The following is a 19,844-nucleotide window of genomic DNA, read 5'->3' as shown; positions in this document are numbered from 1 at the left end:
ATTTTATATGAAATTAGAATTTAACAGGATTATTCTCAAAATCGTAAAAATTTAAATCGCATTTAAGTCTAAAATGTTAAAATCGCAATAATAAATACACGCAATAATTTCTGAATTTATAGTATCTCACATTCTCATGTCAATTATCCAATACTAAATTATTTTGTAGGAAATATAATTCAAAATGTGTTGTCCTAATAACATAAAAAAAATTAATAAATAAAAAAAATATGCAGAATTTTATTGTGCAAATATTCAATATAATCTTATTATTAAATATTAAATCTTTTATTTGGTATACATCATGTATAAATTTGTTAAGAGTTTCTATTTTGATCTTTTATGGTAATTGCACGTTATTAGCTCTAGTTTAAAAGACATATATGCAGCTGTCAGCAATCATAAAAGATGAAATCTATGCAAAATTTTAGAGTTGACACTTAAAATTAAACTTACTATTTGTAGCCCAAGTTTGAATTATTATTTTCTTAATCTCAGTTTATGACTCTCTCGGTATTCTTCCTCTCCATTTATGACAACATTAAAATTGTTTCTTTTTTCACGTGTTTTCCAATAAAATAAAACGGAAAATACTGTTGAGTTGATACTTGTTTGTAAGCGTTGCCAAAGATTTCCCACGCATGTGCAGAGAACGCGCACCTGCTTCCGGTTAAATCCGATTTTTTTTTGGATATCATTCCCTTTTCAGAGGATGTCAACAAGCATTCACCTTACACTATTGTTTCATATCTTCACCTTTCCAAAGGCGAATTATCCTTAAGCAACATAATTATCGTATAAGCAAAACTAAATTCCGTACATTCCTTGGATAGTTTAATCGGAATTACTTCCCTTTAGGCGGAAAATTTAAAGAATTCTACTTTTTGAATATCTATTGAGTAAATTGTTTGGTCCTCATTAATAATTGAAAAAAAATACCATTAGTATTCATTTTTAAAGTTTCCTTTAATCTCTCTTATAAAAAAAACATGCAACGATCAATTGGTTATTTCTCGCTATTTATTCAAAATCATATGTGAGGCTCTGGATGGGGCCTACAGAACAGAAAATGTGCACAAGGTGCAGAATGGGAGAAAATAATAAATAACGAAAAATAACCAATTTTTGTATACAAAGAGAAAAATGGGATACGTTAATAATAGAGAATAAGAGCAAAACTTTTTTCAATCATTATATATCATGAGGACGCGGGCCTGATGGGTTATTTTCGTACTTCGTGACCTGCACATTTTCGCAAACCTGATCTGTTTTTCTACAGATTTTTTTTTTGATATTTTCATTATTGGTGATCATGGAAATTTATTTTCTGTGAATTATGATTGACATATTCATGTCTTGGCTAGGATGAAAAATTTTGTCCTGCCTTTTTTTTTTAGTTGTAATCTCTGTCCGGCCTTTTTATTTTTCACTCTATTCGGTCCTGCCTTTTTTTTATTAGTTTATCCTGACTTTTTTTTACCTAAGTTGTCATCCTGCCTTTTTTTTTGCAAAGTGTCTCACTCTCAACCTGCCTTTTTTTTTACTCAAAACTCCTGTCCTGCCTATTTTTTTCAAATTTCATCCTAGCCCCCCCCATAAAAATCAAATGGTAGCTCCCTTATAATTGAAAGCATGTAGAAGTCTGTAGTATACTGAATTTTAATGTGTGTATTGTTATGCGTTTACTTTTCTACATAGTCTAAAGGTATAGGGGGAGGGTTGAGATCTCATAATCATGTTGAACCCCGTTAATGTTAGTCTTGTATGATTTTGAATTTTTGTTTCTTGTGTATAATTCGGAGTTTAGTATGACGTCCATTATCACTGAACTAGTATACATATTTTTAAGCGGCCAGCTGAAGGACGCCTACAGGAGCGGGAGTTTCTACTTTGACTCATTCTGCATTTCCTTTCTCAATTTTATAATTTACAAGTATCACATAAAGAGCATTGTCAATGATAAATAAAAATGAAGTCACAGTTAGAAGAGCCATGTACAATTAACAATAATTCCATACACCAAAAGTGGTTCTATCGCTTTCAGCACCCAGGAACAGATCAAATCACAAACTGTCATCATTGACCAATGAATGAAGTAAATGAGGTCAGAGTGACCCTGCAAAACAGAAATGTATACCTTACAATAATTCCCTACATCATATATACTTGACCTATTGCTTATAGTATCGAAGGAATACTGGTAGACCAAACCACAAAAACTAAACTTTGTCCAATGAACCATGAAAGTTGCAAGGAATTCATACTTGTTCCCCCCTTTATATATAAAGTGTTATATTAAGGTATAACTGAAATATTTTTTCTGAAACAAGTGCTAGTGAATTCATATACTAGTACCAAATTAAGTTATCCCATTACTCATCATGAGAGAATTTCACTTTAAAAATACTAGAAAAGCAATATTTTTTTCCATCAGTAATATTATGAAAATGATGCTTCTTAGGTGTACATCCTTAATATCAAGTAGTAAATTAAATGCATATTCAGGATATTAACAAAGAAGATGTTTCAACAAGCTGGACTACCCATGAGGGTCTTGCAAGGTGTGATATTAAATATACCTTAATTTGAACTGGAAAACCGAGCCTAGATGAATTTTTAATGTGCTAGTTAAGTCTGCTGAAAGATGTGTCACCCTACCAATACACCTTATTCTGAGCACACCAGTCAAAGACGCAAATATCAAATTTCATGTCTGAGGTTTAACCAATCCAGTGATCGAACTGACAACCTCCATCAAGACCACAGAGAATTTCTAATAAATTAAGACAGGTTAGCATTCCTTTGTCTCACTCTCAGCAACAACTTGTTGCAGGAGAGACAAACATGATAAAACAGAGACAGTATGTTTTTTGTGTGTGTGAGGCTTTTTTTTTTTAAACCTTTTGTCCATGAAAAGTGTTGATGAATTTAATCCAAATAAGTGCTTCAATAAATCAGGGATCAAAACTGTAATGGAAAAATAAAATCATACTCCTTATTCATTTGACAATTTGTCTGGTGATGTTAACAAACTTTGGATTTGAACATTTTTTATATAAACTTGCATAAGAATTCTTTTTTGCACAACACCTCAGAGTCTTTGAAAAAATGGCTACAACATACATGGCAGAGAGTATTTAGGTTATTTCACTATTGAAATCATGACAATTATTTTCTTCCTTCTCAATACTTAAAACAGTGGAAAACAATGATGGTTTTGTGAAGGCAGGTAAAATATGTCTTACAGTGAATTCATTATTATTTGTAAGACATCAATTTTTGTGTTTTTGTGTGTACCGGTGAACCACAATTTTAAATGTTCAACAAGTAACACAATTTGTAGAAGGTTGTATGCAGGCTGGCAAAACAACCAAATCATATATCCAAGAAAATGACAAGTTCTCCTCTATCCACAAAAATAAATGACACTAATTGCAGCCACTTTGAGACAGTGATATTTGTAATAAATTCAATAAAACAATATCATGTATATTTTATTGATTAACTGCTGCCAGATGAAGCAACATAACAACATAAAAAATTAATTCACTAAAATACTATCTTGCTCTCATTAGAATATTCAAATCTAAGGTCAAAATTTCATACATACAAATCTGCATTATGTGCCCATAAAAATTCTGCCCTAATCTTGTCCATTGTAGGACAGGTTCTGAACAGTCTGTAAAGCTTGAAAAACACCACAATAAAAAGATAATTATCATTTTTCATGCATTAAAAAGAATTTCATGAAAATCTAAGATTTAATGCATTTAGAGAGAAATTCTGTATTGGGAAAGTTTGAAGATATTACAAAATAATAATATTGTGAAGTTTCTATTAAATGATAAAAAAATGTTAATTATCATCTTCTCAGACTTTTAGTAAAACTGGGTGTCAAATTAAAAAAAAAAGTGTCAGAGAATAGCAACAGGGCTTGTAAATCTATGGGCATCTACAAAAAGGTTTTTCTTTTATCATATTAACCAGTTTAATTATCACAGCAGCCATGTTTGATGCAGTGTCAGAAAAACTTGTAATAATTTCTTATCGTCTGATAACATTCTGAAGCTAAGACATATAATAGTAAACAACTGTAACAAATAATCAGAGACTTATATATCTAAACAGCCAGTCTTTGTACAACAGAAGTACAAAGCCAAAAACAAAAATATTCTGGTATACAAAACAATGTATGTAGAGTGGAAACCAAACATATGAATAGAAGACAGACATATCTAAATATTTTCAAAAGAATATTAATATATATAACCTTCATGTCCACCCACTGGTGCATAGGAATAGATGTAAAAGTCTGTTTCAATATATATTCTAACCATTACAGATCTCGTTATATAAAGACTCATTGTAAATATTAAAATAATATAAAGATTTTATAGCACATTTCATAACAAAGGGTACAAAATTGATTCTGAAATATCAATTTTACCACAACTTCTAAAATGATAACTAAATGTTCATGTTATTGAAAACAGAGATACAAGAACAACCTTGATTGACATTACAGATTCAAAATAACTGGATACTGTACAACCAGTAGAAATGACAAAAATTACCATTTTTTTTTTTATTTCAATGAAAAAGATGAAAAGTTCCTTTTTTTTTGTATTTCTTCAACAATAAAAAGTGTAAACATCACTTAACACAACTAGTGGATCTGGAATTACCTTCTCTAGATTTTCCTAAGACCTAGAGTTTTGAAAAAAAAAGAAAATATCAAATGTTTAAGATTGCTAAAACAATCAGGACCTTTCTAAAATGACCACATTTGAAGATATTATTACTATTATTTAACCCAATCTATATAACCAAATAATAAAGAACTAGTTTATATATAAAATTAAATGCAAAAGAAACAGGAAACACACATATAATCATCGAACTTAAAAACGAAATTTAAACTGGTTGTACAATAATACACTTACAAAAATTGTAAATCAAAAAGCATAAGTATTTAATTCATATGTTCTAAATAAAACTAAATTCAGGAAATAATGACAAAATTTTTTCTTATAGAGTGAAAACTTTTCGAGGTCTACAGTTATCCTTACCTTTTTCAGATTTGCTGTCCATTAAGGAAAGCAGTTAAAACAGAGTTAATTATCTCCCCTTATTCACATATTTTATTTTGGACAGATACTTTATATAAACTTAACAGCCTTTTTCATTTGCTATGTCAGTTCTGAAAAAAACATTTGCAGTGTCCTTAACCTCCCTTAAAAAACATGATATTCTTCAGCTAACTTTAAACACTTTATACAACGATAATGTTGTACATATTCGATATTCAATGAATCATGTAGTAAATGAAAAAAAAAACACATTTAAATCAAAATTTTCATCAATAAATAAGGATCTACATGGAATGTAACTTCTGTTTGCACAAATATGGTAAAAAGCTATTGTTCCTTATTTTCTTAATCTTAATTGCATATACTGGATTTCTTTCATTTATACACTTCTACTACACAACATATAACTGATGGTGGTTTTATTCCCTTTAAACTACATTTTTTTTATATCATCAAACATAATATGAAATGTTACACTCATACAGATACAGAACTGAGACATAAATTTTATTCCATTAATTATCTGACCTGATGTGGCTCATTACCCAATGATATTTATGAAAATTTGTCAAACAAAAAGTAAACAACATCTTATTTATATAAATAAAGAAATGATTCACAAAATGTGAGTATTACCTCAAATATTTCCTTTTCAAAAAATCGAATGAAACTTATATTAGCCAGGCCCTATCAGGTTACATTCAATGAATAATACTTTAAACAGGCATGTTTGTCAGATTTGCTGTTTATTAATCACAGATAAATATTAAGTACTTATACATGTATATCATGCATTTGAATTTTATACTTATAAGAAGAAGTCTGATTTAGGCTCCAATGTTGAGACGACATGTATTTTAAATTTACATGTTTCAATAAAAAAATAAATAAACGTTGCTTTTACTAACATCATGAATATAGTCATAGGTTTGCAAAAAAAGTTATTGAGCCTAAATATGACAGAGTGTGGATTAATTAAAAGACTGATTCAGAAATCAATTTTAATTAATTTTGATTTTGAAATTTAACAATAACACACTTTACAACATGCTTTACATTTCTAAATATTATCTTTCATAAATCTATATTCAAATGGTATTGCTTTGACTTCAGACTTTCTATCCCCTACAGATATTCATTTCTGAACCAGCCTTTAACAAAATCAGCTATTATCCAAAGGCAACATATTTTGTACGGAACTCCAGTTCAAAGCAGATAGATCAACCGGCAACACATCTGCATCATCAACCATATTAGCATCCAGGGGATACTCAGCTAAAAACTTAGACAGATTATAAGAATTGTCATGGTTACCCATCTTGATAGGTGTAAGACCAATGAAATTCAAGTCTAATTTTGGCGAGGAACTGGAAGATGATGTTGGGGACTTTTTTGTTGTCATTTGTGGGGAACCTCTCAAACATTCTAGGAAGCTATTATCCAGAATATTTTCATTTTTTAACGGTGTAAGTCCTGAAAAAGGTGAAGGCATTTGAGGTAAAAATCCAGAGTGTTTAAGAGGAGTAGAGGTTATTGCACTTGATTCATCACATTTCTCAACATTTTCGTCGAGTAATTTCCTCATCGGAGTCGGAAGTTCTTCTTCTAATCGTGACACAAACTTTGCATATTCAGTTTCTTCATCTGAACTATCTTGCATTAATTCACGTTCTTTGGGAACTAACTTCTGCTTCCGTCTAGATCTAGTTCTTCTAACAGGTTGAGGATCTTTGGAATAAAGTTTTGGTTGAGGCAAGCCTGTTCTGGCTCTTTTGGCACATGTTTCATTGTCACTTTTATTACTTTCACCTAGACCTTCAGCCTCACTACTGCTCAGGGCCTGAGAATCAAGCCATGCCTGTTTCACAATGTTTGGTGGGGACAACAGTAATGAAGGAGACAATTTTGGAGCAATCTTTCTGGTTTTATTGCCTTTCTTTGAATCGGACTGAGAATCTGAAACAGATAAAAATAATAGAAATAATTTTCTACAATAGACAATTTAACTTTTCATTAGGTTAAAATTTCTTTATTCAAACAAAAGATGAAAATTAAAGCCTGTTTAGAAGTAAATGTGTGGATACTTCAACAGTCAGGTCTGTTTAGAAGTAAATGTGTGGATACCTCAACAGTCAGGTGGAGTACTAAAACACTTAATGTTAATTAAACTGATAAATTGTACAATGAAATCATATTAAATAAGAAATGCCAATTTAAGAAGCTTGAAAAAAAAAAAGATAAAAAAGAACAACATTTGCAAGTAAACTAAATTTCAGTAAATGATTTCAATTGCAAGTTTACTTTTCATGAACTTTCTATTAAATTGTATTATTTACCATAAATGATAAGGTAAAGTTTGAATTATATTTCAAATTTTCTTAATTTGCAGAAAGAAAAGTTGAATCAATGTAGTATAATAAAGTATTGAAGTTTCAGTATAAAATATCTACAAATTATTCGTAAAACAGCCATGAAGACAGTTGATGAGAAATTATCAAACAAATTGTTAATTTGACAAACAGATGCTAAGAAAAGATAGAGCACAAGAGCTGCCAAAGATATTAAGGGCATTTGATACAGATACAGGGGAGATAATGACGTTGCTAACGTAAATTGTTATTTTTGCAACGTCAAACTATGACTTATGGGGAAAAGATTCAGTTTCAGACTGATATTTATTATTCAAACTTATTTAACTTGAAAACGAGTTCATGGACCCCTCTTTTTTTAAAATACCATTTGGTTTAATTATGTGAGGAGATTATTTGTGTCAATTTTCATGAAAACGTAAATAGTGCAATTTTTTAAAATTTGATAAATATACAGCAAAAAATGATGTTTTTTTCTAGATTCATGAACATTTGATAAATATGAGTTATTTCTGAATAAAAAATGAATGAGTTTTAAGATACTTATAAAATACAGAAATAAAAAATTATTTAACAAAAAACAATTTGTGTTTATCATTTAAAACAAACTAGAGGCTCTAAAGAGCCTGTGTCGCTCACCTTGGTCTATGTGAATATTAAACAATGGACACAGATGGATTCATGACAAAATTGTGTTTTGGTGATGGTGATGTGTTTGTAGATCTCACTTTACTAAACATTCTTGCTGCTTACAATTATCTCTATCTATAACAGTACTTTCTGTGGAAAATGTTATTGAAAATCTTCAAATTTTAAGAAAATTGTTAAAAATTGACTATGAAGGGCAATAACTCCTTAGGGGGTCAATTGACTATTTTGGTCATAGTGACTTATTTTTAGTTCTTACTTTGCTGTACATTATTGCTGTTTACAGTTTATCTCTATCTATAATAATATTCAAGATAACAAAAAAACAGCAAAGTTTCCTCAAAATTACCAATTCAGGGGCAGCAACCGGACAACTAATTATCTGATTCATCTGAAAATTCCAGGGCAGATAGATCGTGACCTGATCAACAATTTTACTTCCTGTCAGATTTGCTCTTAATGCTTTGGTTTTTGAGTTATAAGCCAAAAACTGCATTTTACCCCCATGTTCTATTTTTAGACATGGTGGCCATCTTGGTTGGTTGGCCGGGTCACCGGACACATTTTTTAAACTAAATACCCCAATGATGATTATGGCCAAGTTTGGTTAAATTTGGCCCAGTAGTTTCAGAGGAGAAGATTTTTCTAAAAGATTACTAAGATTTACGAAAAATGGTTAAAAATTGACTATAAAGGGCAATAACTCCTAAAGTGGTCAACTGACCATTTTGGTCATGTTGACTTATTTGTAGATCTTACTTTGCTGAACATTATTGCTGTTTACAGTTTATCTCTATCTATAATAATCTTCAAGATAATAACCAAAAACAGCAAAATTTCCTTAAAATTACCATTTCAGGGGCAGCAACCCAACAACGAAATGTCCGATTCATCTGAAAATTTCAGGGCAGATAGATCTTGACCTGATGAACAATATAACCCTGTCAGATTTGCTCTAAATGCTTTGGTTTTTGAGTTATAAGCCAAAAACTGCATTTTACCCCTATGTTCTATTATTAGCCATGGCGGCCATCTTGGTTGGTTGGCCGGGTCACCGGACACATTTTTTAAACTAGATACCCCAATGATGATTGTGGCCAAGTTTATTTAAATTTGGCATTGTAGTTTCAGAGGAGAAGATTTTTGTAAAAGTTAACGCAGGACGACGACGGACGACGACGACGACGGATGCCAAGTGATGAGAAAAGCTCACTTGGCCTTTCGGCCAGGTGAGCTTAAAAGATACGTCTTGAATTTTGAGCAAATATACAAAGTTTCGACCCCATTTTACTCAAAAAGTAGCACATGAAGGTATATTTTTTATTACATATTTGATTTAATCAGGTTAAAAATAGTCTATATGGAATTTTTAATCAATATGTAAATACGGGATCAAAACTGTATCATATGCCCTTAATACAGGAAGTGTATGTAATATAAATCTTCTTCTTGTTCAAAAAGAATTGTTTTGAATGATGTGTGCCCTAAACTAATTAGAAACAAAAAATCATGAAAATAAACCTTTTTGTGTTGCAAAATTGAGAAATTCATTATGACATCAAAATCAATTTGCATCATCAAGGCAAAGCTATTCCCAACATTTTTTTTTATATAAAGGACAACATTTAGCAGGTTAAAATATAACCAATTGTGATATCATCATACCATTCTACTTTTAGTCAATTAACAGGGCCAAACAATCTCCAAATCATACCTTGTCTATTTAGAATCACCAATTTGTTCCTTCAATTTATGAATTAAAATAAATCAACAGTGCAGTATTAACCGGCAGAAATATTATTAAAATAAGAATGTGTCCATAGTACACGGATGCCCCACTCGCACTATCATTTTCCATGTTCTGTGGATCATGAAATTGGGGTTAAAACTTTAATTTGGAATTAAAATTAGAAAGATCATATCATAGGGAACATGTGTAATAAGTTTCAAGTTACATTAACTTGAAACTTATTACACATGTTCCCTATGATATGATCTTTCTAATTTTAGACTTCAACTTCATCAAAAACTACCTTGACCAAAAACTTTAACCTGAAGCGGGACGAACGAACGAAGGGACCCACAGACCAGAAAACATAATGCCCCTCTACTATCAATTATAGATGGGGCATAACAATAAATCTTGTATAATATAATCTAATATGACTAATAAATATTTCATACTTTCACTAGAAGTAGACTCCTGTGAACTTGTCAGAGGAAGATTTTGATTCTGTGCTGTAGAATTGGGTACATTTTGTATCGGTATCAAGGCATAGGTCTGTAGTGGTCCACTACCAATAGGCGAGGGCCGAGGTAATATTGGTTGTGGTCCAGCTGTCAATATAAAAGAACAAGATCAATAAATCTTCAACCACACATACTGTCTGCTGTTATGCATTATTTTACAGTATTGTTTTCAATTATTTTATCTAATAATAAGAAACAAATATAATAGTATTAACAATATATGGCAAAATATTCATCATCAACATTTAAATTGAAGAGAAAAGCTAACAATAGCTATTTGGTCCTGGTTTTCTGAAATGGCTTATTCTTCTCAATCAGAACTAGGTATAAGGCATACACATTTTTAACTTGTAATTTGTATTTTTCCTTAGATCAACTGTCAAATCCAGTCTATAAGTAGAGCATGAACTACTATTCCTGACATGCTGGACATAAAAGCTCACTGAAAGCTTTTAGCAAGGTTCCTGTGTCTTGTTCTTTTATACACTAAGCTAATCTTTCCTAGCAGCATTTCATTTCATTAATTTGACCAATAATTTGATACATATACTTTATATAATAGTACTTTCTAAAGCAAAGATGTACACCTTTAATACCAAGACTTCTCAACAAAATTCAGATTTTTTGACGAAAATAACAACCGGACTAGTTTCTCAAAAACAAAAACTCACATTTAAAATTGTTTGCATTATTTTTTATCACCATTTCATGAAATCTCAATTGTTAATCTCCTATTTTATTCCATTGCTCAACAACCAAAATAAATGCATACACAAAAATTTCAGAATTAACAGCACAACTTCATACCTCGTTTTCTAGCCTGAGATCCTGTACAAGTTGTTGAAGCTGTAGACTGGGGTATATATGATGGAATCACCGGTATCATTCCATTAAAAGGAAGAGGTGAATCGGATTTGACCTCATCTACAAAATATATCAAACAAATTACAAAACTTTTAATTTGATTCACATGTTTCTGATAAGATTATAAAATTCATAGAAATTTCAGGATTTATTTCATAGACTCCTTATTGATAATTTGATATTTTGTTTTTGCAACATGAGAGCAAGATGTGTCATTGATAACTGTTCAAACAGTTTAACAGTGTTTTCCCCAAGGCCTTTTTAGCATCATGGTAATGTGATGCTATATTTTTTAATGTGATGCTATCTGATTTTGTTTTCTTATAAATTATGTTATGAATGTGATGCTATAATTTTAAAAAGCAGGATGGTATTCAAAATTTCCCTGTTTTCCATGATGGTATCAGGTAAATGTAATGTCTGGAGAGAACACTGGTTTATTTCTATCATTACAATAGGTTCTCCCTAAGGATTATTTGAGTTGAGTCCAGGGACTTGTCATTTTTTGCCATGGCACATCAAACAGTGTGAAAATAAAATTGCATTGGTGTATAATTTATTACTTGAGTCTCAATGACAAAAAGATAACAAGGAAATTATTTTTAAACTTTTGTTAAAAAGTGATGATATATGTACCCCGATTATCACAAAGTTTGTGAAAACTACTTCTGTTATAAGTTGCCTGACAGTGTATATGGAACTTGTCTGTTGTGTGCACAATTCTCTAATATTTTAATGGAACGACATGTATGTAGAAATTTAATCTTTTGGTGCAAAATAAGAGTCAAATGTGGAAATGAGTGCCAGGATTTGGCCTATAAAAATATACATGGGACTCAGGGAAGATACTTCCAAATTTCAACTATCAGTGGTTGTCATCTATGTTTTCGCATAGTGGAAATGAAAATGTAATTTTGATTTGCCTCTATAGGTTGTTACCCTATTTTTTTTTTAAGTGCCTTCCCTGGATACCATGTATGACTAACGGAACATCTTAGAACACTGGTTGAAATAGCAACTGGATATGCTAGGTACAAGTTGACACAGTAATCAACTTCCGTTTTAGAATTCTCAGTCTACTCTAAAAATGTATTTATAGCAGTGTATACAAAGTATGATATTGTATTCATGACAAAGTTGCAGAACAGAATAAATTTTCTGTTAGTTCAAACCTTTTCTGGTATCTCTAACAGGACAAGACTTTAATTTCTCTGGACAATCATCCCTTACAGTCCAGTAGGAACCATGTTTCTTATTGGTTTCTCTTTCAAAAATACTGTACAATGACAAATTATGTCGGATAGAATTCTGAAAAATATATTTTATAATTAGAGACAGTGTATAAATCACATAGACAATATAAATTAACAGATGAAGGACAAAAAATATTCTATATGAATGACTAACCAACATATAAAGACCAAGAACAATGTGTTTAAATTTCAACACGCACAAAATCTTGTTGGATAATCAAAAATCATTGTTCAGTTATTATGGCGGTTTAATTGACCTTTTAAAAAACTGATCTTTTATTAATAGATTTCAATTGAATGCTTCTTCTTTTTATAATTTTATTGACCAGTGTGTAAAATTATTGACAAATGATTGACCAAAACATGTGCATGAAGTGTGGAAAAAACAAAAATGTGTGCACATAAAACCCTTTCACAACCCTACAAAACTATTAAAAAAGGCATATAATTAATTTTTCATGCTACAGCCATGAAATTTAGATTCAATACAATCTTTTACTACAAAATCAAATTAAGAATTTTAATGAAACATACTAATTTCTACACTTTATCCATTGGATGTTGGATGTGTACTGATAATTAATTTAGTCTTAGATAGAAGTAAAAAGATGTGGTATGAGTGCCATTGATTTTCATTACTTGTTATTGGCTTTGATCTAGATGTCAGTAACTGCGAGTACTCTCAGATCTGTACTAAGTGTTTTTTTGTTGTTGGGATGAACAAGTATACGGCCATTTCCACTCTGTTTTTGTTAGATGTATTTTTATTTGTACTTATCTGAAAACATGTCTGATGAGTTCAGCCTCTTTCAACTGATTTTTATAGTTCGTTCTTATGTTGTACTGTTACATCACTGTTCCAGGTTTGGGAAGGGTTGGGTGTGATCCAACTATCATGTTTATCACAGCCACATTCTATATGTATGTGCCTGTACCAATTCAAGAGCCTGTTCAGTGGTTGTCTTTTGTTTATGTGTAACATATTTGTTTTTTGTTCATTATTTTTTTACATTAGTTTTGCCATCAGTTTTCTAGCTTGAATTGTTTTACATTTTTTTATTTCAGGGACTTTCATAGCTGACTATGCTGTATTGGGTTTGCTCATTGTTGAATACCTATAGCTGTTAATTTCTGTGTCATTTGGTGTCTTGTGTAGCGTTGTCTCATTAGCTTAACTGTTATCTACTGACAACTGGACATGAAGCTTATTTTTTTAATGCTGAAAGACTAAATTTGCAGACCTACCCTCCAACCAGGTTTGGCGGTAAACTTGTAATAAGGAAATGTACTTTCTATCCAAGCACATATGTCTCGTAATCTCATTCTTTTGTCTTCTTTACTGTGCAGAGCCATTTGTATCAAGGTCATGTAAGAAAATGGAGGTCTTTTCTTCCTTCCACATTCTGTTGCAACCTGCAAAGAAATCTCATGTATTTAATAATGTAATAATTTAATTTGATAGCTTATCTTTCAGAATGATGTTCTTAATTAAATATTTGCACATATTTCATGGAGAAAAAAATTAACAGGAAAATCTTTGAAATCAGTCAGATAGGTTAAGTTGCATAAAATTTTAAAATAACGTACATTAAGCAGACTTTTTTTTGTCCTAGATTACAATTGTCTTTTCAACACAGTTCCTACATCTTTTTTTATAATGTTGTATTTATATTTTGTCATAGATTAAACATAAGTGTATGTTTACCTGTTTTTGATCAAGTTGTGCCATTTCTATTTATAGTTTAAAGAGTGTCTTTTTATCATGTAATGTTACACTACTGTCTAAGGTTAGTGTGAAGGTTGGCGTCTGTTAAACTTTTAATCCTGCTGCATTTTTATTCATATAAAAAGTTCTCAGTCAGTAGTCAGTTGTTCAGTGGTTGTCATTTATTGGTGTAAGTTTATAAGTGTTTCTCATTTTCTTTATAGAAAAGACTGTTAAATGTCCTGTTTGAATTCTTTTGCACGTATTTTGGGGCCCTTTATAGCTTGCTTTTCAGAGTGAGCCAAGGATCATGTTGAACATCCTACTTTTTATACATTGTGAATTGGATGAAGAGTTGTCTCATTGGCACTCATAATACATCTCCTTATTAGTATTTTTGTAGTGCTTGAACTTTTTTACTTTTAAATATTAAGAGCTTTGAAAAAAGAACTTTTTTACTTTTAAATATAAGAGCTTTGAAAAAAATTGCCTTTTCTTTATGTTCATTTGAATATTTTGGCTTGGGATGTATCACTTGATCCTTTTAGAGTTTAAACCATTTCCCAACAGCTACTTATCATTAATAAATTACCCGCATAATATCATCAGTACTCATTCGTTTCCATTGTACAGGTGTAGCACTATGGACAGACTTTGATGGATCAGGCTTGTCTGCCTTTGTTGGATTCTTCAACTGTATACCACCCAACCATTGGATGTTAGTTAATGATGTATCTAAGATCTCTACAAAAAAGCCTGATCTTTGTAAATGTACATGTCATGTTTTTTAGTAATTAAATAACAGTTACTATAGGAAACTAAAAAGTTGAACACCCTTTCAAATAAAAAATAAAAATGTAATAGTTACATGTATTGATTTCTGCATAGAATATAGGGAAAAAAATAACACAAAAACTTGTTTTTTTTTTTTATCGAGAATGTTATAACCCTTTCACTTTAGTACTTTTGCCAAGTTTTCAAAGAAGAACCAATGACAATTCATTGTAACATGTAAACAAGCTAAACATGGTAATGCAACGTGTGTTTTACTACTTTTCTGGATTTATTGGGTGTTTTTTTTACTATTCCCAGATAGGAAATTTGTTATGATAATGCCGGGAATGATACATACATGTATCTAAAAATTGTGTACATTTGTCTATGTGCAATTTGATGGTAACATGGTTATGACTCAACAATTTTTGTTCAAGAATGAAGATATCTTTACATCTAAGGCCATCAAAACAAAGTGTTTCTAGTTGCCCTGTCATTTTTTTAAGAAAAATATACAAATGTAAAAAATCAGTATATTTTGCTGAGCAAAAATAAAATGCTAATTGCTTCCTAAAATTGTCTGGGTCTTATTTAATTAGCACTATTTATGTGTCTAAGTGACGTGTAAGACAATAAACACATGGCCAGCTTATATTACTGGCGTGCTAGCCATTCAGTTGATGAAATGTAACCATATATCTGATATACAAATGTCCATTACAGTTTCGAACTCGAAAGATAAGTATCTCTCAGAAGAATTGTAAAATCGCTCTTATAAAAAAATAACCACAACTTGACAAACCTTTTTCCATAGGAACAGCAACAGAATCATTAGATTCTTGAGAATTAGTAAAACCAAATGATTCAGGGGATTTCCCAAAACCAATGGAATCATGGGAATAAATGTCATCTGTTTCCTGTTTTATACATGGAGGCAACATTTCAGAAGATCTTGGATTTATCAATTCTTGAGAGTCAGACATTGGAAGATGTCCAATGGTGTAATTAGATGTGTCTCCTTGTTGTACCATCACAACAGTCTCTTTCTGTTTAACGTCACAATGAATGACAACTTCTCCAATTTTTGATGTTGTGGTTTTTGGTTTTTGCATTTCTTTAAGAACTTCATTAATACTCTGTTGGACTTCTGCTGCATTTCTGTTGACATTTGGTAGTGAAAGATCTAATGGTTTTTTATTGGGGGCTTGTATGACTATACGATTTTCAACTTGCTCCCACTGAAATGGAGTTGATGACCTAGATGTGCTTTCTAATGAGGTTGTTGACGATGGTCTATTACTTTCATCATGTTCCAAATTAACAAATTTTTCCTGTGCATTTTCTGGTAAGGAAAAAGCATCTGCTCCAGTAAATTTCTTAGTTGAAAACACTGTAGGTGACTGTATTCTTGCAGAATTGTGGAGGCCTGCTGCTAAAGAAGACATAGGTGAAATGTTAGAGTATTGAGGTACAACATTTCTTCCTTCTAAATTAACTGAGGATGGAACCAGTATAATTTGCCTAGCTGCTGGATGTTGAAATCCCTGTTCTGTTGTTGGAAGAGGGCTTGGAGTGTTGAATTGTGAATATATACCACTACTGCCACCACTGAAGTAGCCTGAAGACCCTGATAAATTAAATTTTGAGGACATAGGTGTTGAGAAGGATGGAGGAATAACCATGTAACCTGCAATTGGTTCACTAGTCCTTGCATGGTGTGTTTCTTCATAACCTTCATCAATTTCTTGTTTGACTGTACATTTATCAATTTCCATATCAATATCATCGTCACTAAATACTTTGACAGCTGTCTTCGAGCTGTCATATTCTTCAAATTCCAAGTTTGAAAAGTTGATTTTGACATCCTCAGTTGAGGTAGATTTAGATCTTAAAAGTTTCTGAAATGAAGAGGAATCATTTTCGAGTTTAATATTTGTTTCATTTAGTATTCTGGAGGATGTCTTCAAAACACTGTTTCGATTAGAATTTGGCAACCCAGATGAACTGTCCACAGTTTCATTGTTGTCAAACACAACTACATATGCATTTCTTCCTCTATCTTTTATCACTTTCTCTGCTAACTGCTGTGGTAATGGGTACACAGTTTTCTTTGATGTAGCTTGTGAGAATTGGGGTCCTACAAGATGTCTTCCATGGTTGGATGACATCGTTCTGAAAAATCCTCTGATGCATTACCTGAAAGAAAAAAGAAAATAACTATAAAATAACAACATACAGGTAAATATTTGTCAATGTTCCACACATACATTGTATGTGAAGATTTTTCAAATACTGTTGGAAATGGAGTTTCATTTACAATTATCTTTTTTTGGCTAGAGATATAAAAAAAAAAATGAAAAGGGGAAGGGTTGAGCTCTCACTAAACATGTTAAACCCGCCACTTTTTAGCGCCTGACCCAATTCATAAGCCTCTGTCCACTCCTTTGTTAGTCTTACAATAAGTATGTTTTTTTTAAATTTCAGTTCGTTTATATGTTTTAGGAGTTTAGTATGACATCCATTTTAACTGAAATAGTACATATTTTCTTTTATAAGGTGCCAGTTGAAGTTCCCTTCCGGATTTTCACGCATAGTTGAAGATCCATTGGTTGCCTTCAGCTGTATTTTACTCTTTGGTTGGGTTGTTGTCCCTTTGACACATTCCCCATTTCAATTCTCTATTTTATTATTGTTCACAGAAAAGTTATGATATTCTAACCAGTTTTCTTAATTTGGTTATAATCAAGAATGGTCATTATCCACAAATGTACTATTTTATTGATATTCATTTGCAATCATAGATTACTAATATCATGGTCTTTAAATAAAAAAAAAATGGGGCAGAGTGAACTAGGTATAGTAATTTAAAATCTGACTCATCGAGTCAGTCTAGTCAAAGCAGGATTCATATATGCAGCGGAGTCCCCTATGTCGGCACGGCAAGTGGTATCATGCATTGGGCTGATTTAATCATACATGTATCTCTTTGACACATTCCCCTTTCCATTCTCAATTTTATGTATCTGCAATGTAAATTAAAAAGAATAGTTCTTGTAATTGTTTAGTCTTCATTATTCTTATTACATCTTTGAAAAAAATAGGGTAGGTACATTTAGGTAGGGATTTTTTTTTATTTTTATTACCTTTTTTTTAACGTTGAGTCTATGGGAGGAACATTCTGACTTTGACAGTGCTTATTGAAAAACGACAAACGGGTTAACAAATAGGGTGGTAACGTACAAGGAAACACACATCTTTTTTTATTTGGCCTAATATAAAATCTTTCCTTTTTTCCAAATAAGATATTTTGGAAGGCTTGCACAAAATCACCTGACAACTGTCATAACAGGGATTTCCTTAATTTTGGACACACATTACGCAAAATCTAGAGGGTGAAAACATATACATACAGAAGATTTTATTAAATAAAAGTATGTTATGAATGTGTTCACACAATCATGGTAATCAATATTATCTGATAAACTGGTTTTATTAATCTATCAAAGTGTAGTCACAAGTTTAGATGTGTGAATGCAACAGACTGCACTGTATACATGCATACATTTACCGGTTTTTGTGCTGAAGAAGCATATAACTTGCTACTGGACATTTAACAGTCATCTGTCATATCAACATCATGTTTTTAAGTTGTGCAGGAAGACTGTAGTCTCAACTAAATGCTCAAAGACTTTAATCGAGTAGGAGTTGGCAAAGTCTTAAAATTTGTTTGTTGTGTATTGAAATCTGAACTGATTTGAATTGGTAACTAACCACAAGCAGCATATGTTATCTTAAAATCAAAGCTTGAAGAAAAAGCATCGACACAAATCATTAAGGTAATAAAAGAAATTATCACTAATTACAAAATTTTCCTTTGATCTTGCTACATGCTTGCCGACTGATAATTTTCTTTCTCAGTGGAGTTGAATGATATGAAAATTATCACTAGGAACCAAGGATGCACGTGCCTGTTGTCATGAAATTAACAACGTCGTCATAGGTAAAATAGTGATAAACAGATTATCGATCATTGGTCATCTTAACTTAATTGCTTTTCTCACTTTCGCCATAGCCTACTGGCTCAAGCGAGTAAACAATCTTGTTGAGATGGTCAATGATAATCTATAAGTACAGTTATGGTTCATGATCAGGTATACTAAGAGAAAAAATCTTGAAATGTTCACCGATTCAGGTATTGTTTAAATAGTTTTTCAGAATAAATTTAACTTGTAGTATTTAACATATTAAAATTAAAGATTAATTCTGTGAACAATGGAATATATGTTCAATGTCAATTATACATTTGAATTTATGTAATTCTTTGCATTCTTTTATTCTTATGTTGTTTGTTGTTCTTATCACATTTTGTTGCCAGTCCAAAAATTATTTATTTTATGTGTAGTTCTTTCAATTTTATGAGTTGTATGAAAGTTGGAGTAAAATACTGTAAACAGTGATTATTATTGGAATATCTAATGTAAGTGCTGAATGGTTGACCGTCTTAAAATTAAATGTTACAACTGTAAGGAACTTTCTTTGTGCGAAATCTGAAAATGTCACCGCGCTCGTTCCATTCGAAGAAAAAACCGAGGCATCATGTTTGCTTTGCAGGCAAGTAGCCAGTTATAACATTTTTTTTGTCAATTTTAAAGTTTGTGTGGGAGACTTGAGGGTCCTGATCACATTTTGGTAATCAAACTGGAAAAAAAGTTACTAGCGTTTACATTTCAAGTCCGAGCTTGACTGTCATCCATTTTTTGAATTTTGGGGCACATTTAAAGATTGACCAATGAAATTTTGTCCACGAAGGATAACGTCATTAAACGAGACTTGAAATAAAATATCTTTTTGTAAAACTAAACTTCATTGGATAATTTATTTATAGCAGCAA

General features: G+C 31.3%; 2 protein-coding genes across 9 annotated transcripts in view; both read right to left on the bottom strand.

Annotated features, from left to right (window-relative positions):
* Positions 1-804, bottom strand: part of LOC139482342 (lipoxygenase homology domain-containing protein 1-like) — a 75,310-nt gene extending 74,506 nt beyond the window's left edge. For 4 of the 7 annotated variants that reach the window (XM_071266187.1, XM_071266189.1, XM_071266188.1 and 1 more), the window contains exon 1: positions 457-645. The gene's annotated coding sequence lies outside the window, so the exon portion shown is untranslated. Of the gene's footprint in view, positions 1-456 lie in introns of all 7 variants that reach the window. The other 3 variants (XM_071266192.1, XM_071266193.1, XM_071266190.1) reach the window with 2 other exon arrangements.
* Positions 805-3,478: 2,674 nt separating this feature from the next.
* LOC139482297 (uncharacterized) lies at positions 3,479-19,774 on the bottom strand. Of its 2 annotated transcripts, none has more exons than XM_071266097.1 (8): positions 19,678-19,774; positions 15,756-17,149; positions 14,772-14,935; positions 13,720-13,887; positions 12,394-12,529; positions 11,165-11,281; positions 10,292-10,444; positions 3,479-7,046 (listed from the first exon to the last, which is right to left on the bottom strand). In XM_071266097.1, the coding sequence occupies exons 2-8, from the start codon at positions 17,119-17,121 to the stop codon at positions 6,253-6,255; spliced, it is 2,898 nt and encodes a 965-aa protein (XP_071122198.1). In that variant the 5' UTR covers positions 17,122-17,149; positions 19,678-19,774; the 3' UTR covers positions 3,479-6,252. The 2 variants fall into 2 exon arrangements, with proteins under 2 accessions (XP_071122198.1, XP_071122200.1); XM_071266099.1 differs by having other exon boundaries at positions 14,772-14,923.
* Positions 19,775-19,844: the final 70 nt, after the last annotated feature.

The sequence above is a fragment of the Mytilus edulis genome, chromosome 7 (genome assembly GCF_963676685.1).
Source record: "Mytilus edulis chromosome 7, xbMytEdul2.2, whole genome shotgun sequence".
Taxonomy (NCBI): Eukaryota; Metazoa; Mollusca; class Bivalvia; order Mytilida; family Mytilidae; genus Mytilus; species Mytilus edulis.
The sequence above is the reverse complement of the archived record's forward strand: the minus strand, read 5'-3'. Positions and strand labels throughout refer to the sequence as shown.

Excerpts from the sequence above, each read along its gene's own strand:
- LOC139482297 (XM_071266097.1), bottom strand. The coding sequence starts at position 17,121 with ATGTCATCCAACCATGGAAGACATCTTGTAGGACCCCAATTCTCACAA. Across the intron at positions 12,530-13,719 it reads CCGCCAAACCTGGTTGGAGG|AATTCTATCCGACATAATTT; the intron begins GTAGGTCTGCAA and ends TATATTTTTCAG. Across the intron at positions 10,445-11,164 it reads ATCTCAGGCTAGAAAACGAG|CTGGACCACAACCAATATTA; the intron begins GTATGAAGTTGT and ends TTATATTGACAG.